This window comes from Solea solea, chromosome 16 (genome assembly GCF_958295425.1).
Source record: "Solea solea chromosome 16, fSolSol10.1, whole genome shotgun sequence".
Lineage (NCBI taxonomy): Eukaryota > Metazoa > Chordata > Actinopteri > Pleuronectiformes > Soleidae > Solea > Solea solea.
The window spans coordinates 19,089,830-19,116,514 of NC_081149.1; the positions used below are offsets into that span (position 1 = coordinate 19,089,830).

At 40.5% G+C, this 26,685-nt stretch overlaps 1 protein-coding gene across 2 annotated transcripts in view; it reads left to right on the forward strand.

The window, feature by feature from the left end:
- grin2aa (glutamate receptor, ionotropic, N-methyl D-aspartate 2A, a) overlaps positions 1 to 26,685 on the forward strand; it is a 121,558-nt gene that overhangs the window by 60,966 nt on the left and 33,907 nt on the right. For both annotated transcript variants that reach the window (XM_058653091.1, XM_058653090.1), the window contains 2 exons: positions 17,664 to 17,830; positions 20,737 to 21,165. In XM_058653091.1, the coding sequence (XP_058509074.1) occupies positions 17,664 to 17,830; positions 20,737 to 21,165 (596 nt within the window). The remainder of the gene's footprint in view (positions 1 to 17,663; positions 17,831 to 20,736; positions 21,166 to 26,685) is intronic.

Below are 26,685 nucleotides of genomic sequence, written 5' to 3' on the forward strand. Positions count from 1 at the left end.
GTATACGTTGAATTTTTGAAGGTCTTTGCAACCAGCACTAAACATACTAACTATACAAAGACACAAATGAGTTAAATTGCAAAGGGCCGTTAACAAACTGCAGTTTGCGCGTTTCAGTTTTGACGTGGCTGAGACGTCGTAAACCCGTTAAATTAATGAAAGCGTGAGTGTACGGCCGTGTCTCTGACCGCGTCACTGACTTCAAAAGAAAAGTGTGGAATCGTCTCCAGTCACCACCGTCTTAATTAAATAGACTGCACACATGCTGCTGTGCCACCTTTTTACACTTTTGACACTGTCATTCTTGTCCGTGCGAGCAGCTTATGATGGACCATAATGGCTTTTTAATGTTTGGCATCTTCTAGTGGTTGTATTAATTATGACCTAAGCAAAGAAGGGAGACAGGTGATGTGGTAAAAAGAGCAACAAATTATACATTACGAGAAGGCCGGGGCTGAACGGGCCTGACAAAATATAGGATACCGACGCAGGAACTGCTGTATGTTTCCTGTGTGAAACCAATAATCATTGTTGTTTCTTTCATCCCTGACCTTTTCACAACGCGTTTATTATCACTTCCAAGGTGATGAATCCGCAGTGTGCCTGGCATAGATATGCTGTCATAGGGCATATTCACAGGTAATGAAAAACAACCTGTGCGGTCATTTAGATTGTAGGACTCATTAAAATCATAAAGCGGGTGTCTATAGCAGCAGTTAACGGCGTCTTCTACATGCAGTTTTTCTCGTTAATTGAAATTTCTGCTGCCTATTGGCCATGTTTTTATCCTCTTGCCTGAAGCGTGATTTAGCTTCTGGGCTTTTTTTTTTTTTTCTTTCTAAAAATAACACCGTTTGCTCTTAACGTCTATGAAGAAAACAGACGCGTAGACAATTATTGTTCAAGCTTATCCTCAACCATTAGTTTTGGCAGCAACACAAAAGCAGTCCACTGTGGTCGACATCAGCAAATAGCTGGTGAGCAGACGGATAAACAGTTAGCATTCATGTGTCATAGACAGACAGGTGCATGCTGCAGAACAAAGAGGAAGAGAAAGTGCCTGGGAAAACTATCAATGGGAGGAAAACATGGAGCAAGGAGACGCAAGACTTGTATAATGGGTGGGAAAATGTATTCATTGGTGAATTGACTGTTCAAAGCAAGAGGGGACGGTCGGGTAGGGAGGGAGGGAGGGAGAACTGGGATGGTCATGAGGAGTTGGGTGCTAAGTAATGTGTACTGCCAGTTTTCATTGTGTCTACGACTGAAACCGCTCCACAGAAGCAAGGAAGCTGTAATAGGATAACGATTTATCTGCAGAATCAGAGGGAAAGAGGCAAAGTATATATGGCAGAAGAGATGGGGGGGGGGGGGACATGCATGAACACAGTCAGGAATCAGTTAGTGGTTGTGTAACCAGGTTTTAACACTCCACTGATTACTGATATTGGGTTTGCCACTTCACTACCCTGTTGTAACTTCAGAACGGCGAGTCTGTCGCTCTCGCTGCTGTATAAAAGCCTTTAATGCCTTTTTTATGTACAAGGCTCCATGTTTCATTTGCATCAGAGGCAACATTTGTGGCGAGGGTTTGAAATACGACTTCACTGTGTTGTCTAAGCAGAATAGACGGCGTTTTCTACTAAGAGAAGACGGCTTAATGTTTAAAGTGGATGAAGGACAGTGCACTCAAATCGCTGTGCGATGTGAAAGAGACCCGCGACTTGGAAAATGGAGGAGATGCTCTACATGTTTTCCAGAGGGAATGGAGGGGTCACAGTTGATGTACACGCTGCTGTCAGCACCGGGGTTGGTCGTGTCCACAAACGTGGTGGATTTTATTCCCACCATGATGTATCTTATCAGACAGGACAACAACAAACCTCGCAGCTGCATGCTGCGGCAGCAGGTGGGATGTTTCCTCAACAACAAGCAGCGAAGGCCATCTAATACAGCCCGTGATTTCCAGCACACACCCTGGACCAAAACAACAAGCGATTTAGAGATTATCGGCTGTTAATGGCACCGTGAGTGTTCACTGTGTTGTGGTACATAGTGCTTCATAGCCTGTGAGACTTATTGCATGCAGAGACATGGTTGCATGTGTAGTGTCGAGCCTCCAGACATCTGGGAGGGAGAATAGACGTGCACACTGTGGTCTGTGTGCAGAAAGTCTTAGCATTTCAAGCTGTCAGTTTTTGTTTGTTTTTTCCCTTTTTATCTGTCTTTTTCCTCTGTTTGTCATACATTGTGCAGCATTGTGCAGAGTAGGTACTACTGCCACTGATTGGTCAGAGGGCCGTCCCAGGAAGAGACGTCCGACACAGAAACCAAACAATGCCGAACTGTAGATCAAGTAAAACAACTACCAGGGAAATGTGCTGTGCTGTGCCGAGGCGAGGCAAGGCGAGCCGGGACCATTAGACACTTTAACCTAAACCTAATTCTAACCCAAACCCCCCCCCCCCCCCCAAAAAAAAAACAGTTATTAATACCCCGGAAAGCCCTTTAAAGTTCTGTGAACCAGACAAAATGTCCTCGCTCCCTATTGCTTATATACCGTTTTTGGTCCTCACAAAGATACACATTCAAGAATAGACCGGACAGGTAGATTACTCTTTGCAACCCAACACAGAGCCAACAAGTTCATTGCAGGTACATGTTCCAAATAAGCCACATGATGCAGGCATAAAAAAAAAAAACCCTCAGGAAAAGTTAAAGTAAGAGGAGAGACGGAAGGAGAGAGAAAGTATTTACCCTTTGGCTGAGTTGGCTATAAATATGTGACTCATTATATCTTTGATTTGCAAATGAGGGTGACTGTTTTCCCCAACCATATCCCATCTTCCTTTCGTTCCCTCCTTCCTTTTTCTTCTTTGTGAGTGTACATGTGTACATCATGTGTATTCGTGTCTACAATAATATCGCTGCAGTCAACGGGGGAGTAATGAGAAGAGAAAAGCTTCCTAAACACATCACAGTCTTATCTTCAGTATTATCTGGCGCAGCCAATCATCACGCTGATCATATCAACAAAATGCACAGACAGAGAGGGGGTGGGTGCAATGAGTGGGAGAAAGGAATAAAGGAACAAAGTAGAGGAATGAGGCTGAAGAAAATGAAAGATAAAAGGAGAGACAAGTGAATTAGGAGGAATTGGAAAGAGGGTTTTTCAGGACTAAAATTGCACATCTATCACTGGTGCATGTGTGTGTTTGTTCGCGTTTGACGCAATTATTAAGTGACGTAAAGAGCTGAAGTGTTGCTCAACAAGAGCAGCCAGTCTTGCTGTACAAATTTGTTTGTGACCCAGTTGAGTCCTTTTGCCTGTGTTGTGTGAGCACTAACGCACAGATGCTCCTCCTCACTCACGACTCAAGTCAAATATTATTACTGCTCGCACAGAAAGGCTGCACGAGGACGACCCTGATCCTCTAAGATGTTTGTCAGCCTCTAACCAGCGTCAAAGATGACTCATTTTTGTTTTTCTGTCACCGCTCAGGACGTGACTGTTTGCTATACAATTAAGTCAATCGTTGCTTCTTTTATTCTGCATTCATCCATGTCTCTTCTGCAGATCAACAGGCGACATGCATGCCCACACTGACAAGCCATTTGAGTAGCTCTAATGGACAAATGTGTAGTTATACGTGCTCTGAGTTGCAAGGAAATAGCTGACAAATGCATGCTTTTCAATGGAGAAATGTCAAGAGACTGACAAACTGAACCAAAATCTCCCCATCGTCCTCAGACACTCAGCTAACTGAGCATCAAACGTGTGTTTTTAGTTCAAGTTCACCAAAGGACCAGGTGTTTCCTCTGCTCTGTGTACAGAACCACTGCAACTCATACATTATGAATGAATCTGACACTTTAGATTTGTGTTGATTTTTATCCACACTCTATACACAGTGCTGAACAAATTTATTATTATTATTATTATTATTATTATTAACAGCATTGGTAATTATCAAAATCATTTTTTTTTTTATGTTTCTGTAATGGTTAATACACCAATATGCAGACGCCCTTTAACCAAAATGATATTTGTAATGCTAAAATGTAATTATTATTATATTATATGTATTGTTTTACAAAAAAACAGAGTTATATAGTCATAGTTATTTACTAATGTGCTATAACATACATTTTAGTTTGAGTGACTGAATGTTATGCTTGATTAATTCCTGACCTCTGAGAGAAGAAGCCCAGTGAGCTCAAATGTGGGTATAAAAAGGTGAATTCAGTTTGTTATTTGCCAAATAAATAACAATAATATATTTAGTTTTAGTTTACCCATTTGTACACGTCACGCTCAAAGACACAAAATATGACAGAAGCTTCTCAGATCTCCTGAGTTCACCTTCCTTTGCTTTTTTTTCTGTGACATGTTGGTGGCAAGCCTCACAGCAGGAAGATTGCCAGTGTGCGTCCCAGTTCGGGGAGTTTACATGTTCTCCCCGGGGTTTACTTGACTCTTTAAATTGACTGTTGGTGTAAATGTGAGAATCAATGGTTGTTTTTCTCTGTATTTTCACCCTGTGGTGGACTGACCACGTGTCCAGGATGTACCCAACCTTTTACCCTATGTCAGCTGGGATTGGCTCCAGTGGCCCTAAAACGCTCCTGTGGATGATAAAGCAGTAGACAATGAATGAATGAATGAATGAAGTAATGTTGGTGTCATCTCCTCAAACCACTTTTTATGAGTTGAAATACTACATTTCATTTTTCCTTTCTTATGGTATTTCAACATTTCTCTTGTTGTCCCCTCTTCTCGAATCTTTTCCACTCCACGTTTTGTTCATCTCTCTCTCTCTCTCTCCCTCTCTCTCCCTCTCTCTCTCTCTCTCTCTCTCTCTCTCTCATATCACTCTTGTGCCCGAAATGTTAAGTGACCCATCTGTGATACCAAAAGGTACATTAGGCATTAGGGAGTTCCCCTCCAGCCCGTGTGTGTGTGTGTGTGTGTGCGTGTGCGTGTGCGTGTGCGTGTGCGTGTGCATGCGTGTGTGTGTGTGTGTGCGTAAATTTGTGCATCTGTGCATGTAGTTAACAGACATCGTCCGATGGATTCCTCCCAGCACTTCTGTGGCCAATGAAATGCAGCCAATTGCTCTGCAGGCCTCGCTGGCAGCCAATCAAAAAAGAAATGGGGGGAAAAGCTTAGTTATGATGACCGGGTTTGAAGCTCAGCACTTACAGAATAATTCACTTTGTTAATGTAAAGGGAAACAATTCTGCATGTGCATAAGCACATGAAACAACTGATGTCTTTTTCTCTCCTCTTTCCTGGTTCCTTATTGTTATATATTATTAATGATGAATTTATGAAGGTGAATGTGAGCAGATTGTTGCTGGACAGTGTAGCTTTACAGCAGTTAAAATATACTACATGTCCTTTTTTTGTTAGGATTTAAATTATTATTATTTAACAAAATATCTGGATCTAAAAATTCAGTTTTTTCTCTAAAAAAAATAAATATTTTTTACTAGTAAAGCATGTCTTAAAATGTGATGGTATAAAAGCCAACACAATAAGAAAAAAAATAAATACAACACATTGCATGATTGTATCACATGCTTTAAATTCATACATGAATTGTGCTTTGTAGAGGCATGCTGTTTCTCCTTGTTCTTCTTATGAGCTGAGGATAAGTGGACGTCACTTGTATCAACTGACTCCGCTCGGAATTTTAGATACATTTTTGTATTTCGCAGCTATTTAGATGTCGAGTTTGTCTCAGATGGCTTCTTAGACAAACTAACCCACACGCATAAACTACCCGCCTGTCTCTGTCTCTGCAAAAGGTTCCGACCGCTCTGAAAAAACTACATTCCAGACAAATAGTGACGCATTTAACAGTTGACGGAGACATGAAGAAACAGCTACAAGTCTTTTTGTTGCCCCGTTTGTATTTAGGCCAACAGAATGTGTCCACACCTGTGCTCAAAACACACCATAGATGGAAACCGCTGTTCATCAAAGAAGTCCTTAACATGCAACTCCATTAAACGCCACTGAAAGTCATTTATTTTTGTCAGAACCAGATGAGTTGGTATTTTCGCTGCATCCTGACTTTATACAAAGTTATGCTTAACACGTACTCATTCAAGTACATAACACAAAGACAGCAGATTGATGAAAATGATTCTCCTATGAAGTGAGCTTCTCTAATATGTCCACATATCTTGTTTTCTCTTTTTATTTTTTTGCCTTGAATGGAAGCAAAAGAGCTTCTTTAATATATCTGTATATCATTTGTTTTTCCAGCAGTCTTTTCAGTCCCCCGTCTCCACCTCTTTATCTTCTTTATCCTTCTTCTTTTTTGCTTGCACTTGCCCGCCTTCTCCTCATCTATCTTCCCACCACTCAGTCCATCCATCCCTCGCGCCTGCCCTACTTTGTTTCATCCTCTTCAAAGTGGGTCTCTTGTTGTCAATGTCTGTCCGTCGGTGGCAGTGGTGATGAATCACTGATACTGCCAGTGTAGTTAGTGAAGACCGTAACTGCTGACTGATGCATCTCTATGGGGGAAACTATCAGCCCATTATGCAGTATTGATTTGCCCTCTCGTACTTGTATGTCAGAGTTAGAGCAGTGGGTAATATGAGGGGATTTGCAGTGTCTTTTGTACTGTATGTGTTATCGTATGGCGTCAGTCGGACGCTAAACTGGAAAAATTGTTTACTGTAGTTGACAAAAAAAAAATCCAACGTTTATAACTTTTTACCGAATTTAAATTATTTTAAATTCATATGAACTGTAGTGCTTAAAGGTTTGTGTTTAGAGAAATACCATGGCAATAATTGCTGGGTTCAGGGTGAGGTAAATGTGTTTTGCACCTCCAGTTATTATTAGTTATTGCAGGAAGTCGAGGCGCGACGGTTCATACTGAATAGATAAACAACTGAAAAGAATTTATCCTCTTAATCCCCTTCCAAAAAGAATAAAAAAGAAGTAGATTTTCCAAAAAGAAGTGTTTGTAGTTACATAAAGGATATGATTAATGCAAGATGCTGTTGGATTGTTTCTGAAATAATTATTCATGCATGTTCACATTTGGAGAATTGCACCAGTGGCTACTAATCATATACTAACAATGATTTGATTGCTGGCGCACCGGGTCAAAGTCTTCATGCATATCTGTGAAAAACTTGTATTTAACTTCTCGACAGCTCAAGCTAAATTTAAATGTGCGCAGGATACTGTGAAGAAACGTCTTTTTTTGAGTCTGACTGTGCAGTTATGTCAATGACATGCCGGAGTGGATTCGGATTACATTAAATCCTGTTTGTGTGACCTAAAGTGACAGTAAACACACATATCCAGGACAATAATGAGTAACCTCTTCCATCAAGGGAATTACAGTTATCAGAAACATAATTAAAGTCAGCTTCTAACTACAGGTGAAAAAGTCACGTAAACTTTTGATTTGGAACAAATGCTTGACATCATTTCCGACAATCTGAACTATCTGCACTGGATTTGACCTTATTTTCACTGAACTGCAGTCATAGTGTTAGCAGTCATTTTTCTTTCGTTTCCTTTTTCTCTTTTTGTTCTACTTGTAAGGTAAAGACTAATCTCCTGTATGATGTCGAAACTTAAACCATATAACTCTGATCATGTCCCTGAAAACACGACATCAAGATCACAGTGAATAATGACATTGTGATGGATGATGTCATTGGTTTGAGGCCATAGTTTACTATCATCTGCCGTGTACTAGTGCAGTAGCTGTTCCACGTGTGCCTATATCTCTTGCATTTCTTATTCAAACAATGTAAAAGTTGCACTGCACACACTGGTGCTCTTCAAGTTTGAAGCCTGTCAAGATTGAATTCTGTCAAGTGACCCGTTTGACAGATATGTGAGGGACAGGGACAGGGACAGGGACAGACGAGACGGCAAAACTCATCAGCATCAACTGTGCGGTTCAACTTTTACCTGATATGCAGGGTCCTTGCTTTAAATAGCTTACATGCTGGTGACTTATTAATATGTGTGTCAGGCCTAAATTAAACTTGCCTGTTTGTATTTGTCAAAGATAGTTTTTTATAAGAAATTACAACCAATCTACTGAACAAACATGTATAGACTGAGTGTTTCTGCCATTCTTGAAGTGAGATATCTTAGCTTTTCAGTTCTTGTCACTGTCAATGACGGCATTGTTCAAAATTAGCTTTGGTGTCACGGTAACTTTGGTGTCAATTGTCTCATTGGTGTTGCATCAATAAATTAAGATCTGCAGCTTTTTGAACCACAACTCTCTGTGTTTGGAACAACTGTGTGTGGCTCAGGGTGCACGAGACTTGGTTTTAGCAGATATTCAACATGAAAAGACTTGGATCAGGTTAAAAAAAACTTGGACATGACATATAATGTATGAGAGTTAGTAATACATATACCTTTGTAATGTTGCAGGGACACAGGGATGATGGTGAGTGTTGTGTGTGTGTTGTGTGTGTGCCTGGCTGTCTGTGTTTTGGCTGGTGTTTATTCAGTAACGTAATGATTGTCCCAACCTAATTTCTCATGTCCCACTGCCACTCATGCTCGCTCACACGGGCTCACTCTGTGTTCTGGGCGTTTCTTTACGACTCCATAAAGGCAGGTCAGGTGTTTTGTTTTGAGTAAATCTGGCCTTTGAGGCCTTTGATTGCCTTGTTTTTTTTTGTTGTCCTGGGCAGTGGGTGTTCTTGTATTCTGTTTGAGTGGAGGTTAATATTATGTTGTTTGTCTTTGGAATAAACTCAGCATGGTGCACAGCCCTCTTGCACACACACACACACACATTTAAAAATCCCTTTCATTTGGAGCCGAGTGTGTGTGTTTACGTATATGGGTTAATTGTGCCTTGATGTTTGACTCGCTGTGTTTGTGCGCCTCTTTTCCTGTGCGCTATCTAACAAACAGTTGCTTGGATTAGGTTCACGATTTCATCTCTCTATATCCTGTTACCTTTCACTGAACGATCTTATCTACAGATCGTCAATTCCGTAAAACCTTGCACATGAAGTGCCTCCATACAGGATTAATTCAGTACATGTTCCAACATGTAATCCTGACAGAGAGGTTTCATGTTGAAATAATGCTTATGTATTCAATAAAACACCACCGTATTGAGGATCAGGCTGTGCAGCAACATCTAATTCAAATTTTCTATTATGATTACTTCCTCATCCAGTGGGATTTTGTCGATCTCGCTCTTTGGTGTTCACTTAAAACCGATGAGAGGTTCGACAGATCATCACTGAGGAAGTCTGAAGAGATAATGTACAGTTACAAAAATAATGAAAGATATAATGATAATGATAATTATGAGTGATAAAGATATATATAGAATTAGAGAACCCTGATAGGCAGGAAAGCTGAGATCCTATGAATAATCATGATGGTTATGTCTGTATTGACAGTGATGATCATTTTCATAATAAAGACTGTGTGATGACAAGGTTCTGTGCATGTGACTGGTGTGAAATGTACATCATGTGGACATGTGGTGTGAGCAGCCATAATAATGCAAAGATGCATAACGAGCAGGGCCGAGGAGGGAGAGTGAAGCGATCAGATAATGTCATTTAAAGAGAACTCACAACTTCACCTTTTGGTGACCCCTTCAAATGAAAAAGCAATTTGTCACTGGTTGTGACCGTTTAACTACAGGCTGGATCTGACTTCATGCTTAAAACAAAGGGGACAAAGAGAAATGAGGCATGACTTTGTGAAGATGAAATCTCTTGACCCCTCAGGTTTATTGTCTCCTCCCTTGTGGGGTCCTGACCCTTAGGTTGGGGACCTAATGTGTCAAATTTGAATATCAGTTTGACTAGCTAGTTATCATTATGATTTTCTTTCGAGATAAGTTGTTAGTTATTCTCTCAGCACTGATAACAGCTGTTCCTCTTAGGTGTAAGGTTAGGTCCCAGAGGTATGTAGCAGAATATTGGCCTTATTAGAAGAGATAGCGAGTGGGTGGGAGAGGGCAAGATGGATAGAGGGAGGCGGGAAAAGACAGAGCCCCCGGACAGAGAGTTAACGAAAAGAAAGGAAGACACTGAGAGAAAGATGCTGGACTTATTAGAGAAGAGAGCGAGTGGGAGAAGAGGGCAAACGCAGGGAGACAATGAGAGGGGGAGAGAGAGGGATGATGTTATTTTGTCAGTGTTTCCCCGTGGGGGCTCGGCTGCTTGTTAAAAAGTCCTGACAGTGGAAACACACACTTACTCACATGAACATAGACAGTGCTCCTCATAAACTTAGGTCTCCTCCTGCCTTTCTATGGGTTCTCTGAAATGGACTACGTTAATGCCAAAAATATTCTTCAATGACGTCAAGTGCTGCCTTCTTTGATAACCATTGTTTGTGTGTGTTTGTCACTGTGTGTGTGTGTGTGTGTGTGTGTCGTCGACAGTTACCCTATCATTATCCAACACAAACAAAGGATATATGCTCTCCTCTCTGTTCACACCGAGCAGTTTAATGACTTTAATGTTTAATGACACTTCAAAAACAGACACTCATATTCACAAATTTGCCATAAGAGGTTTTTCGAGTCTGTAACATAGTTAAAAACAAATAAGCCTCACACTTTGATTACACTCTGACAGAACAATTTATAGAGCCGTAAGTAAAAGACAATGCTGAAGTAACGTTGTTTGTGTGAGGATGTTTTTTTGTGGTCATTTCCAATTAAAGAAAAAAGGACAAAATCTTAACATTTCCATTTATTTTATTTTCTCTTTGTCTCCTGTGCGGGTCATGGAGAGAGCTGGAGCTAAATGTAAGTGGCAGTGGGCAACAGACAGGCAGTTAGCCAGCCTATCAAATAGGGCTGAAACAGTTACTCAATGAATCGATTATTAATCGATTACTAAATGAATCAACTAATTTGATATTCGATTCATCGGTTTGAGTGTTTTTCTGATTATTCAGCTTCTTAAATGTGAATATTTTCTGGTTTCATTACTCCATATAACAAAGAAATCATTAAAACTGAACCGGTTAGCTTTGTGGACAAAACAAGACATTTGAGAACATCATTTCCAGGTTTGGGAAATACTGTGCCAATCGATTTATTGAGAAAATAATCGACAGATTCAGGAATTATGAATCGTTAGTTGCAGCCCTACTGTCAAAGGGCCAATATTCAGAGACAAACAACCGTTCACACTTATATTCACACGTTTGTGTATTTGAGGGAAGAGCACAGACGAGGAGACATGAGGAGAGCTTGCAAACTCCACGCAGAAAGGCTCAGATAGAAGTGGGATTCGACTGGGGACCTTCTTGTTGTATGGCACCAGTGTTAGAACCACCAGTGTTAGAATCACTGCATCACTGTCACCCATCTACATATTTGGATCATGTCAGTTCCATACAGATATAGCAGGGAGTACGTTTGTACATATTACATTGTGTTTGTAATGTAAGAAATGCATCTGGGGCCTTTTACATGAAAGTAGAAGAAAAAGTGTGCTTAACTTATGCTTCTAAATTCATCCTGGCTTGGTGTGTTGCACAAGCGTCAAGCCAGGATGAGAAGGCACAGCTTGGTCAAGCCAGGTGTAACTTATCCCGGTAAGTGCACATTCTGGGCTCGCTGCAGTAGAGCCTGGGCTCGATCACAGATTTACTGATGCAGAAAGACGTGTGTCGCCAAGCGAGCAACAGCTTATAATGGAAATGAAAATTATGAAGAGTTCAAACACTTGATACGTAAAAAAGGCAAAACAGTCACTTACAGAGCTCATCTGAGCAAAAGAACTGCTTTTATACTGTTCTATACAGTTTTATACCATAAACTGAAACATTTCATGAAACAAAACAGAGGTATCCTGAATGTTTTCATCTCTTTGCTGTGCGATGTTTAATTTTGGATGCCCTCACCAGATGCCGGTACTTGAGAGGAAATGCTCTCGTCAGAAAGCCGTCCAAGTATCAGAGCTTCATCATTTTGATCATCGTTGTGACAGAAACACAGATGACATGAACGAGTATTTGATATCATTGTCATCGTCGCTGAACACCTTCACAACCTCAGCTGTTTCTAATCATCTCAACAACTGCAATGATATTAACAACAAAACAACGTTTTGATCAAATTCAAACATCAGTCGTCATTAAATCCGTAGACTGTCAGAATTAAAATAGTAATTGCGTAATATTTGAATGCAGGTTAATAAAACATGCTTATTTCTGACCTGGACCAGGCTAAAAGCACAGGATAAATCGCCATGGTAACTTATGCGCCACTGATTTTGTGCAACCGACTTGAGGCTAAATTCAACCGTGATAATTGACATAGTCCGGCCTAATCCCTTATCTTAGTTTCGTGCAACAGGCCCCTGGTCATCATAGAATTGTGCCTTAAATCCTGTTTGTTTTTCCACTGAGCACAGGTGTGAGATAAAGTCTTCTTCAGTGTGATGTTAAGTAGAGGTCGACTAAGAGATAGGACTGTTGCTGATGCTCATCTTTTAGAAATCAGTGGGTTTGCCCGTGGCAATGAAAGATGCCAATTTATTTTGTTTGGCTGTTTTTTCAGCATTTGATAAAATATAACAGTTTAATGATGATAATGATAATATTTTCTTGTATTGCTGCTATGTCGAACCAATTTCCCCTTGGGGATAAATAAAGTATTTCTATTCTATTCTATTCTAATAAAAACAAATAATCCACAAAATTATAAAAAAATAAATATTTGTTGAATAACAGTTATGTTTATAACTACTAACTATATATATACATATATATATATATACTACTTCAGATGGAGAGAAAGTCTTCTTCTTATAAATGCAGCAGAAAGACGTCTGCCTCTGTGCACATGCACATCTGTCTGTTGATGTTGCCGTTAATGTGTTTTGATTGTTTGATTGATGTCACTGCAGCGAGCTGATTGCAAAGATGGTTTAATGACTATTAATGCAGTTTTGCAATTATTGAATTAAGCAATTTAAAGAGCCCCCCCACAAACACACTGTGATCCTCATTCGTTATTCTTTATTCATCACAATGTTCATAGTAAGACGCATCTTGGTTTCAGGTCAAGTGGAAAGTTACGGTTACTGTATCCTCTTCACGATCTTAAGATGTTATAATATTACACATCTATGCCACTAGACACCTTGACAAATGAATATCAAAGCAAATCATGTTCTTGAATCTATAAATCAAATACAGCTTCATTCTTTTTAAATTTAAGATTCAGTTGAACATTTAAGTCATACTCACTTTCATCAGCGCTCTAACTCATGAGCTCAGCATATTTAAGAATAACTTTCTAAATATTACTTGTGCATCTTCTCTTGTTGGAAATATCTCTCGATCTCGGTGCCAACCGTGGGCTGTTTTCACTTTTGCTTAATATATGTGATGTTACCACCTCCTCCTGCTGCTGCGGAGAGTTGTCAGTTTAATGATGTCTTGCTTATTTGGCACACGGACAGAACATACCTCGGAAAAGACACAAGTATGGCTCATTTTTTTTAATTTGGTATACATTCGGCACTTACTTCAGCAAAGTTTCAACCTGCCTGTAAATTGGGCTGCTTGTTATTCTTTATTCTCTCTTTTAATTACACCGAGGGTGGTAGAACGTGCTCGTGCCAGACGAAAAGCTGACACGTGTTGCACATTTGGAGTTTTGTGTACATTTCCCTACGCTCACCAGATCTGTTTGGTACTCGTCACTCTGCTATTGTGTGAGTGCCAAACAAGCCCACAGATATAGACCTATTTAAAAATGCTAAACCTCTACTATAGATTGTCAAAACCCCCATTTGATTCTTTACAGAATAACCACAGTTCAATGCTAGACACATGATACAGTATGTGCAGTATATATTCTTGCCTTTTTTTTTTTATACACGGGGAAACTTATCTTCTTGGTGATCAAAATTGGCAGAAAATATATTCATGAAGTTAAATTACATTTTTTTTTTCCTTTCTATCCGCCACAAACCGGAATAGCACTCACCCATTCTTGATCATGCCACGGCAGACTTGGGGCCTTTGTCGAAAGGGTTTGTTTCGTCATTCGTTATTTTTTTTGTGTCTGTTTATTTTTGGTTGCATCTGTGTTTTGTTTATATGGTTAATGCTGTGTGCGCTTGACATTTTGATTAGTTTCCACAGACTGCTGCTACTTTCATGCCTGTCTGCTTCTGCTGTATTTAGTAACTGGCCACCAAGGAATTTTTGTCATTTCACTGTTTCTCCTCCAGTGGACACTGTGGAGCCGTCACACTCGGCACATAACAGAGTATCTTTGGCAGACAGAAGTGATATGTAGATGAATATGATGCACTGTATGACAAATATAAGCAGGTTTTATTATTTATGTGTGTGTGTGTGTGTGTGTGTGTGTGTGTGTCATCAGACCAGACAGTACATGATGTTATCAGCAGCAGAGGATATGAGGATTGCTATTTATAACTCCCCTCTATCTCAACTTAGACACATTGTCCTGCCCCTGTGCACGCGTGCGCACGTGTGTGTGTGTGTCTGCGTGTGTGCGTGCGTGCGTTGTACGCAACAGAGTGCGAAATTTGGGAGACTGTGAACATGAGAGACAGTGCTAGAGGGAAAGAGATGTGAATGAGAGACTTTGTTTGTATGTGTGTGTGGGTGCCGCGAGCTCAAGGTGTGAGTGAAAGGCAGAGACATGTCACACTTGACAAGGGTGAAATGAGAGGATATGATTGGCTGTTTTCTGATGTCACGGATTGTGAGTCGTCCCAATTAGAAACAATCACACACTGCTTCGTCGCCGTCAGTTGCGTCTTCACTAAAACATCACGACACATTGCTTCTCTCTCTGTCCCGTGTCCGTATTCCCTCTGTCTCTGTTTAATGTCTCTAAAGGAACCTTACTTGTCTGCCACTCTTGGGATAATTACAGATAGTTGTTACGGTTGCAAGCATGCATGTACATTCTTTTTACGTTTCAGCTCTTATTTTACAATTTATTTACCATATCCATTCTTTGTAATGTCTCATTCCCATCTTTTAGGACTCAAAGACATTCCCAAAACATTGGAACTAAAAACAACAAACACTCCCTTTGCTACATTTTTGCAAGAAGAGAATCAAGAATTCAGATGATGAGAACAAGAAAGGAGTTTGCGATTGTCTTCTCATTCTGGGTAGTAGAGCAGGATGTTTTATTCAGTGCTTTGTTGTCAGCGTCTTAAGAGATGGCACCTCTGTTGTAGTCAAGTGTGCAATAGAGGCGTCTCTTGTCAGGGAATTATAGGTTAGAACAACCTACACTACGCAGCTTTGAGAAAATAAACTAAAGTCTGACTTCCATTTTCTCATTTTCTCTTTTTAAGAATCGTTGCGGTGTTCATGCGGCTCACTGTCTGAATTCAGCCCGGCCTAAATCAAATCTCTTAAGCCCAGTCCAGTTTGATATGATGAGATGCAGTGAAAATAAAGAGACATGGAATGGCCTGAAGGAATGAGCACAGACAAACACCCACTATCATTTGAGATGAGAAAAGAGCCAATATTTTTGGTAAAGGGATAGTTTTCTGTTTTGGTCTGTGAAGGAATATGGTGTCCTCCCCTGTAAAGCCTGGAACTTGAGGTGGATGCACACTCTTACACGCTAAATACAAGCAAAATATGACTTTTACGTTCTTTTGAGATCATTTACTTTTGACATATTAATTGTGCATCCATGGAAAAGCACATCCAGTAACTAGCTTTACTGTGGTTTGCTTGTGGTTCATTGGGGAATGTGTGTGTGTCCTGGTGTACATGAGAATCAGCGATGAATCATCACTAATGAGGTGATACTTGATGATGAAATGATTTCCCATGTCTTTATGGATGAGTAGTTCAAAATTACTCAGATCTGCCACAACAGTACCACCTGTTTTAATTTTTTGAACTAGATTGGTCTGGTTGTTTGGTGGTGACATTTACTGGCATTTGGCATCCATAATGTTGCTTTACCACATTTGTCTGAATGCCTCCCAAAGGCAATGAGGTAAAGGAGCGTATTTATCTTAAGCAGTATACAGTTTAGAGCAGTGGTGGTGTGCTCTCTTTGGCCTCGTGCTGGTCACAGTCCTCTGTATATTGGAGCAAATGTGGGATTCTCAGCTGCTGCAGTGACGAGGACAGGAAGTGACATGTCTTATAGCATGGCCTGCCTACTGTCCCACCATGCTCAAGCATTGCTGCAGTTTGTTACCCATTAGAACACACACACACACACACACACACACACACACACGGCCTCTAAGTGAGCCTCTAAAGATCACTTGAGTCAGAATCTCTAACCAGCCATCCTCACATACAGATACAGTACCATTAAAGAGCACTCATGTTATACACGGAAAATGATGCACACTCATTCACACACAAATAATGCAAACAGTGAAGACCCCCGCATTATTCCGAGACTATCAGCTTAATGGAAAAGGAAATGCTAGGTCATACGTGCAGCAATGCAATTACATAAAGCACACTGATACAGTTCAAATATCATCGTCTTGGACACTCAGTCCCTGCTTTCTACTCTCTATTTTCATTCTCCCTCAACACCCTCTTCACTCAGTGGTTTGACATACTTTGAATTGTAGTTCCGGAAATCTGCCTATATAGTAATAGACCTGCAGAGATATATGTAGCTGTATGTAACCAACAAAAAACACCGGAACAATTATTTAACCTAGTAATTTAAGTGGAAAAATACTCAATTTCCTTGTCTTTACTGACTCATTAAATTTCAATGTAGTGTGCTTTCTGCATTAATGTAACATCAGAGGCAGAATCTTCATTTGTCTCTGATCTCCACTTTCAACCTTTGGTTTTGTGTCTCTTAGCCCTTGTTTTTTCGTTTTCTGTCAGGTTACAACTTCACACACACACACACACACACACACACACGCACGCACGCAGAGACACAGAGTGAGGACACATTCACACTCCAGCCTTCAAGTCATGTATCATCATATTTATAGTGTAGAGGACAAGTGATATCAAGACAATATACCATGTGTGAACTCTCTGTAATTTCAAGGTGACACATGTACAGCGAATCATACAATACACAAAGTCAAGCTTTGTGGTTTTTAATGCGTTTTTCTTCCTGCTGTTTTTGTCTCATCTCACTTCATTCAATAGCCCATGCTATAACGAGTCGTTTAAAACAAATTATCCAACACAAATGGAAATAGTTAATTTGTCCACCTGTAATAGCACTTGTCTGCTCTGTCCAAGCCAATGTCGCAGTTTGCCAGAATGAAGTGGCAAATGATTCTCAGTCAGGTTTAATGGAGTGGATATGACTAACTCTGAGTTCCCCCAGAACCAGGCCCACAGAGTTCTGCAGCCCGCCTGTACTGCACCAATCCAATTTGGGCTTAATTGAATTGTTCTGAGCCCCTCATCCATATATTTCATCCCACAGGAAGCTTATTACTCTGGATCTGTGATATGTATGTCTCTGCGAGTGTGTCTGCCTACTTACGATTGCCAAATTGCATTGCTTTGCTGTAGATGGAGATGCTGCTGTTGGAAAAATGTGTCAATAAAACCCAAATAACTCTCTAACTAAGTCTCTTCTTCCCCTCCCTTCATCCTTCATCCCTCCGTTTTCACCCTCCCTCCATTCCTCTTCCCTGTGCTCTTTTCTCAGGATGTAAAGTCGACATTCTTCCAGTTTGGCGCCTCCATCCAGCAGGAGGCTCTGCTGATGCTGAACATTATGGAGGAGTACGACTGGCACATCTTCTCCATCGTCACGTCAAAGTTCCCGGGCTACCAAGAGTTCATCAACATCCTGAAAACTACCGTGGACAACAGGTAGGATCAACTACCTGCAACTCGGCACTCTTCTCCACAGTTCCACCTTCTTTTTTTGTAAAAGCTTGGTCCTCTTGAACCATCAAATATGTTTAGTTTAGTTTATTAGGATTAAGGATTAGGATTTATAGAGAGATTTACTGATACAATACCAGGAAAAAACTGTAAAAGCAACTGTCATGCTGGCTGCGTTAAAGCAATACTTTAGTGATTAGCATTTGGCTTAGTATTTTTGAAAAAGTGTGCATCCCAAACTCTGAGTGTTTCCCCTGAGTCGAGAAATATCTTCATTCTTCTCTTTGTTACGTGCCCACCAGTGACACTTGGTCCGAGGCTTGAAACTGCAACGCTAATTCTGCACGTTTAAGATGTAAACAGTGTCCGCCATCTTTGCTATAATAGGACCAAGTGTCACTGGTGGACACGTAACAAAGAGAAGAATGAGAATATTTCTCAACTCAGGGGAAACTGAGGTTTCAAATCGGCGAAGTATTCCTTTAAGAAATGAACTGTGGGTAATGCCTGGAGATCTGAGTCCAGACATTCTATGTTTTGGATTTTGCATTCACATATGATGAGCGCAGCAGGAGATAATCTGGGTCAGATGCACTGTCAACAGCAGAGAGTCTCCCGAGGATCAGGGCATGCATGCTGGAAGCAGTACGATCACCTATTCACTCGCTGTGGATCATCTAGACCTTTTTCCTGCTGTGTTCTCACGTGACCTCACTCGGATTAGACTATGGGATCTGTCAGGAGAATGGACCAACTTCTGTGGATATTTGCTTTCATATATAAACCAGTCTGCACAATCGCCAGAGAATCGCTGTGATCAAAAAGGTACATTTGAGGAATAGAACTGATGTGGAAACAATGTAAACACATTAAAGTTATGTAGCCATAACTCTGGAGAACTCTGGAGAACACTTATAGTGGGCAGACTATCACCTTTCAAAAACAACAGTTTGCAGAAACAAAAATTGAAGACAACAGGAACTGTAGGTAGGTTTTATTAGGAGTTATATTAAGGGCATTTCTCCGTGCCAGTTTTTCTGCCCGTCTGTAATCTTCTCCATTATCACGACAAATTTCCCCAGAGAACGGGCAAGTTTACTTTTCCAGAAGAGTTACTGAATGCAGGGTTGTTGGCCCTGTATTTGTTTCCTCCTCCACTCAGTGCAGTGGGCACTTCAAACACAGAAAGCTTGAAAGGATTTCATCAGCATACTTAAAATGAATTTGGATGACAGGTGACTTTACTACATACGCAGTTTGGCTGCCTGCTGCAACATTAGGTCATTTTGACTGATGCTTTAGCTCTTTAGCTCTCTGCAGAGAGCGAGGCAGACCAGACAATAAAAGCCACACAAGAGAACAGCAAGCCATAACTTTTGGCAAAAATGAATGATACATGTACAGCCATGTTGAGACGGTGCCTGCACTTGTGATATATAGAAGCCCAGTTGAAGAAGGTCTTTTCTATTAGCAGTTACTCTTCATGTCAAACACACAAGTGCTGTGAAACACTCAGTATTAATTACAACAGATTGTTGAATAGCTAAGGAAATGTAGCGTGTGAGTTACTTAAAGTAAAGATTCTGTATGTCTTTAATCTACTCACATCATTTGTATGCTTCTCTTACATACATGCTGCTAATGTGCTAATTTGCACACTGAATTATATTACAAAGAAATTGGTCATTGGCGAGAAGAATGTACTCACACTGTGTGCTTTTTCTGACTTGCCTGCTCAGTCATGATATAAAATGCGTCATTTGTGCCATAAAAAAGACATGACAAAAAAATTAATTACAAATTACAGCTTTAACTTTATTTCAGACACACCAGTCCTCCCATAATTGTTGTCTCTACTGGTGTTTTTCTCTGATTCTCTCAGTAAAGTGTCTCTGTGTGCATCATTGTCTCTCTCTACGACTTTTGCCACCTGGGACTTGTAGACCATAATCACTTTGGACAGCAAAATGAGGACAGCAAGTCCCCGATCACTCTCATGTTACATTATCTGTCCATTGTGAGATTCTTACATGATGGTTGACGGCTCCCACCTTTCCCCCAGTGCTAATTGCACCATGTAAGACACCAGTGTGTATGTGATCCTTCTTTGTCCCTAACTCTGGCAGTTCCCCCATGAAGGCTTCTTACACCACAGCACGCTTAACCAGTTTATGGTGTATTGTGTTTTTTAAATTACCAACACAACTGCCGTTTCCTCGTGCTATTTTTCCTTATACATTGAGTGCTGGTGAAAATGATCACTGTGGACATTGTGAAAAAGAGCAATCGTTCCCAACGGATAAAAAGAGAAACTACTTGACAAAATGTTTTATCTTTTTAATGAGCATTTGATGCCCTCTTGAGCTAACTGGCTACAGAGCTGATCTAAAAAAATCTGTTTTCCCTCACATTTGCTTTGAACATTACAAATTCAACATCAAGCTGTATCTCCCTGTTAATAATCTCATCAGTCAAATGCTTGTCCAGATGCAAAATGATATTCATGAGCCTATTTTCGCTGAAAGGTATCACAGAAGCTGACATTCACTGGCGTCCATGCACATGACTTTTCTGATGTCAGAAAAGAAACTTTTCTGACATCAATTAACTCACTGACTCATTGGCTCTCGCATATTAATCGACGACTGTTTGATTTTAGCTGCAACCTACTGAGCATGATTACACGGGAGCAGCTTTAGCATTTTCATTCCATTTAACCTTAATGTGTTTCCCCTGACAATAAGCACTTTGCACTTATTAGTATTCACATCGCACTTAACTGGGATATTAATTGTAGCAGATAATTATGTGATCTTGTCAGGAACGGAGCAATGTTAATAGTTTATTAGTCCTACATTAACTCTTCTTTCTTGTCCTCTTTATCCCTTCAGTTTTGTGGGGTGGGACCTGCAGAATATGATCACGTTGGACGCGGTGGAGGAGGACAGTCGGTCTCAGATCATGCTCAAGAAGGTCCAGTCTCCAGTGATCCTGCTCTACTGTTCCAAGGATGAGGCGGTCTACATCCTCGAGGAGGCACGTTCTCTGGGCCTCACTGGATTTGGATACATATGGATTGTGCCGTCGCTCACCACTGGGAACCCGGAAATAACACCCGGCGAGTTTCCGTCGGGAATGATTTCCGTGTCCTACGACGACTGGGACTACCCACTAGAGGCGCGAGTTCGTGACGGTCTAGGGATCATAACCTCAGCGGCAGCAGCCATGTTGGAGGAGTTCGGCGACATCCCCGAAGCCAAAACCTCCTGTTATGGCCAGATGGAAAAAACAAACAAGCTCCCACCCAGCGCACTACACAAGTAAGTAAAGAAAAAGTGTGTCAATGTGTCTAGGACGTATTATGCATGTCCATAATGATGAGTAAAAAAAAAAAACCAGGCGGCAACAGAGATCAAGGATCGAAGAGAGCAGCTGCGTTAATGTGGCTTTGTGCTCCAGTCTGTTTGTTTGCATCTATGTTTTCAGTAATTGGAGACTTCCTCCAAGTTTGGGTTAAGGATTGCGATTGAAGAACGAGGCAATTAGTGGATGAAGGACCAGTGTGTTGAGCTGGAGCTAAAGAGAGTAGAGGAAGTGTCGGAGTCAGAGAGAAAGATGGGGATGAATGGGAGCCATCGAGGAAGTTTGTGATTTAGGCAATATAGGACGAGGAAAGGGAAGAAATTTTGACTGGGTTAACAGTGGGGAGCTGCTACAAATGAATGCTCTCCAAAATTGAAGAACTCCTTGATGAGTCCTTCTGTTGCTCTCCTCATTTATTCCTCCATCTCTTGTTCACTCTCCCCTGCTCTCCTTCTCATCGAGAGCTCGCTCACCAGCAGCCAGTGGGGATGATGCCGGTCTTGCCAGCTCTGTCTTGCTTTCCATCTGGCAGAGAAGCGAGAGAGAGACACATACAACCCGTGTTTACATCGCCGTGTTTTATTTCAATAGTGATGTGTGAAATCAAAATGATTCAGTTTTTTTATGGAAAAAAATTTGGATTCCAAAGACTCTAAACCAGAAAATGACAGAAACGAAGAGAAGGATCAACCCGAGGAAGTTTATTAAAATGTACATGTTATATAGGAATTCATCTTTGTGTCATCTTTCTTAAGTTTACTTCAGTATTAGAATTTAAAATAACGGGTTTTACCCATCTTGTTTGCAAAACACATTCTAGACACTATCTCAGACGACGGTGAAAGGCTGAGGGAAAACAGCCGAGGAACAGACAGAGGGTTATTAAAAAATAAAAGACAGGGGCACTTAAAGTGTTTTAGCATAAATGTAACAATACATTTTTTAGATCAGATAAGTGCCAGCTATTTCCTCTGTTACATTAATATCATCTTAAAAATGAAAGTCGTCGTCTAACATTTTCCTCTGACGTCAGTACACAGCTATTGTCTATACATTTAAAAAGCCTAATACATTTTCATGTAAATAAATCAAAACTCTTTTGGCTTCATGTGTTGAACGTTACATCACTAGTTACTTATCTTTATATATATATACAGTCTGCTTTGCATCATCAAAGATGCTTTTTTTTTAGTTTGAAACTCCCTCTGGCATTTAAACAATTTTGATTTTGATTTTGCAGAAACGGAACAAAATGCTCCGTGCACCGTGTGGAGTTCAAGAATCCTGGGAGATTAGAGCTGCAAAAATGAGGCTTGGCTTATGTGGTCTGTTTCGAGACCTTCCAAATTGCAGTAGAGGCTCCAGGGAGGCAACAGAGCATTTTTCAGCAACATTTACGGGCTAAATTATTTATATTGTTGAACGAGACAGCAGAAATTTGACTGATTGAACTTTTAAGTCATTCAGAGGAATTCATAAATCAACCGCGCACTAGCACGTCTCTTATTTTGTCAGTGAACACAAGTTCACCATTGAGGATTACCAAATATCCAGAGACAGCTGACTTTGTTCCAAGCATGCTCCGCTGCCTCAGGTTGTTACCCAGGTGATGAGTATCCACAGATGGCTGTTTTGTGGGTGAGAGAGCTCAGCCAATTGGGCTTCAGGGCCAGGACATGAGATACATGATTGGTCACGGCTAGGTCGCGGCGAGTGTGGGTTGTTAGATGATCAACGGCTGTCGGGGGAGATGAGTGAACGTGGTTAGTGCTCACAAACACACAAACACACAAACACACACATGGGCTCTGTGTTCAAATATTGCGCACCAGTGTGACATGTTGCATTACTCAGAATGTGTAAGTAATGCAACATGTCACTATATTAGTCTTTTCTTCTCCTGTGGATTCACTGTCTTACAGCATCCTCTTACAAATGTAGGTTTGAAGTGTTGATTTGTTTGAGTTCTTTCAGACTCGGCTGTGATTTGTCGTGGGTGCTGCTTTTGCCTTTTAGTCGGCCCAAAATATGTCACAATGGAACAGAATTTGTTTTGATCAGAACAATATTAATCGTCAGTGCTGAAATGGCATGAAAGTGTGCAGTGTGGGCTTTTACTGAAGTTGCACTTCCCCCACTTTGTCTGTGACGGCCGTGATTATCAATCCACCGTGACAAGTCTAAGATAAAGTAATAGGGAAATAAAATTAAAATAAAAACTGGAGACAAATGGCCAACTAAGAGCACCGGCCAGTGCAGCAGTCGGACCAAGTGACAAGTTGTGCTCCATGTAAAATATGGTATGTGCATGTGCATGTGCATGTGCATGTGCGTGTGGGTGTGGGTGTGTGAGCTTGAGCGTGTGCATGTTAGAAACAAGAGAAATATCTCCCCCCTTAAGAGAATGTTCTGTCATGACCGATTTACAGTGTACCTCTCACCTCGCAGTGGTGAACAGTGTGTCTTAAAAGACTTAAGCACTTATTTATCTCCCCCTGTCTTTGTGTGCGTGTGTGTGTGTGTGGTTCGTCTGACAGGTAATTTCAGGATCTGTAGCGTTGATATATGAGGGTTAGAATCACATGTGCACACACACACACACACACACACGTCACAGTCATATGTGCTGTGTCCTGAAGCAGCTGTCATGTGAGCAGTGCAAAGACATGTATTACACACTACACAATGCAAGTGAGAGTTTAAAGCGCGGCATATCTGCACACAGTTTGTTAAAAAATTAACTCCCTCCATTTAAAAAACCTGACCTGTCTTTATATATTTAGTAAAACTACACGGTCAGAAAACCTATAAATACCAGTTGCTCATAAATATTACATTGCTGCATGACTACCTCCTAACTACAGTACATCGGTTTGTATTTATTATTCCCATTTGTAAATTTCTGCAATTTACTTTGCCGATTTCGAATTTAATTGTTTTCTTTATTTTCTTTTTCTGTTACTGTAACTTGCCGATATTGATTTAGCATATTCCAATTTTATTTCTTAGAACTGTAGCAAACAAATGCTCTTCTATAATTCAAAATATTCACTTCCGTTATAGAATAAATCATTAAACGCGTGTTATCAAATTTGCTGTCTACATGTATGCAGTTGCTGTTGATATTCACGTGTGTTAGCTCTCTCTCTCTCTCTCTCTCTCTCTCTCTCCCTCCCTCCCTCGCTCTCTCAATAATAAACATATCTATCCGGGAAAACCCCAGTATAAACTTTAATACTTAATACTTAATAAAACAATACTTTATACTATATGACCCCACTTCCTCCCTTGCCACTATTATAATTATGGCCTCTACAAATCTCCTACATAGACAATGCCACTATGTGAGGAAACATAGGCGCTTTGACGTTAGGCAGGATATTGTAACAGCTGTGTAAAAATCATCACCTTTTAGAATCTTCTCTCACTTTTAACATCACATCCTGGTTCACCTCCATTCCTGTCAAAAGTAAATCAAACCTTTACCAGATCAATCGTCAATCAAGCAAGTAAAATAGTTGTCAAAACCCCAACTCAACTATCAATACTCCACAGGTCCTTGCAGCGCTTACCTTCAGGCTGCCAATACAAAGAAAAACACCTGCAAGAACTCATTCATCCCGACTGCAATAAACATCTTAAACAAACTAATTAACCCGAATGAGCTCTGATGCACGATGCCACTTTACATAATATTGTTTTTTATGCTGGTTTTACACTTGTTCTATGAATATGCATGCACTGTGCGTTGTGTGCATTTAGGAACTGCCCTGAATGTCTTTTAGTCCGAGTGCTAATAACATCAAAGAGAATGTTCTGTTATCTGAGCTGATAACAATGCTCAGTATGTGTAAGAATATAAACCCTAAACACACATAATAGTACAAAGCACAGGCCGCGTAACATTAATGCTTCGTGACCAGAATGTGAGTGAACGTTGGCACGCTGCAGTGACCATGTCACTTGACATGTATATACCAGGGTGCTTTGTTTCAGAACAGCAATACAGTGGTAGATATAAAGACATCAAGTTACACCTGCAGGCCTGGCATGATCCGAAATATTCTCATGACCGTGTATAGAGAGATATGGACAAACTAGGTGTATTGTGTTCTGATATGAACACATTTAAACACACCGCCTGTGTGGAAACCTCTCCCTGTAAAGACAAAGAGGAAAAGAAACACATTTCTACACACCGACCTTCTGAAGACACAGTGTTATTGTTCCAAACAGGAACAGAAAGTGACAAGAAGGACAAAGAAACTCACAAGAGGAGTGAGAGTTGCTGAAAGGCTACGTAGGAGGTTCTCTGTTAACTAGTTTTCATAGTGGGCAGACACTCTATTTAACAGGCTGAATCCTCCAATTCAGTGACAGACTTGTCTGTGTGAGATTGTATTTTATTTTATTTATTTTGTTTTGATGTTGTTGACATAGAAAGGTGAAAACTGTGTTCTACTTTCTTGTAGAACAGGTAGTATTTAAAGTGAAGTTTAAAGGATTAACAGCTTCTATACGGCAAAGGAAAAGTTTTTACTTGTAAGGATCTATTTTTGATTATTTATCTCCAAATTCAGTTGCATCAAAACTGATTTCACTTATTGGAAACAAGTTGGGGAAAAGTGAAATGACTACAAATGTGTTTGAGAAGGTGTTCGATCAAGTCTCAGGCGCATTTACTTTTAAAGGAAACCGCAAAGTGTGGTTTTCACTGAAGGCCACAACAGTTGTCCTGTTTATGAGGAAAAGAATGTGATTGACAGCTCATGCACAAGACTGCCTTTGGTTAAAAGGAGAGTGGAGAGAGAGAGGGAGACGGGAGATAATTTAGTCAGTCGAAATGTGAACATCCTGCAAATCCCTTGTCACAAGATGATTATGAATTTTTCATCAGAGGGAAGGGTACCAAATAAAAGGTGCTCCTCTGTGGTGCTGGGATTCTTTTTTTTCTTTTTTTTATTCTGCATTTGGATTTGCATATTGAAGAAAAACACATGATATTCAAACTGAGCCGCGGAATAAACGATCCCAAGCCGGTACAAGCACAAATCGTATTTTATGCAACAACAGAAATATTGCAGGGGAAGCTGTGTGAACATGTGCAGCATTTTATGGGCGCAATAGCAACCTTTATAAAGACCATATGTAATGGTTAGCATTAATCTTGTGCTGCTGAAAGCCAGAAAAAAACACACAAAACACACACACACACTCACACAGAGGACAGCGCTAAGCTAACATCCACTTCACCTTGTAGTATCATCATTCATATCACACTGAACGATGCCACCCAAGGCTCAGTGTGCATTTCAAGTGACTTGCCACCCATTGTTCCAAAGAAAGCTAATTCAGCACTGATAACATCCCCCTTCCCTCGTCTCTGTCACAGTTGCAGTTTGTGTGTAATAGATCACGAGTGCTCTGACACTGTACATCATTGTTTTGACTCGTCCTTGTCTTGACAAAGGATTAAT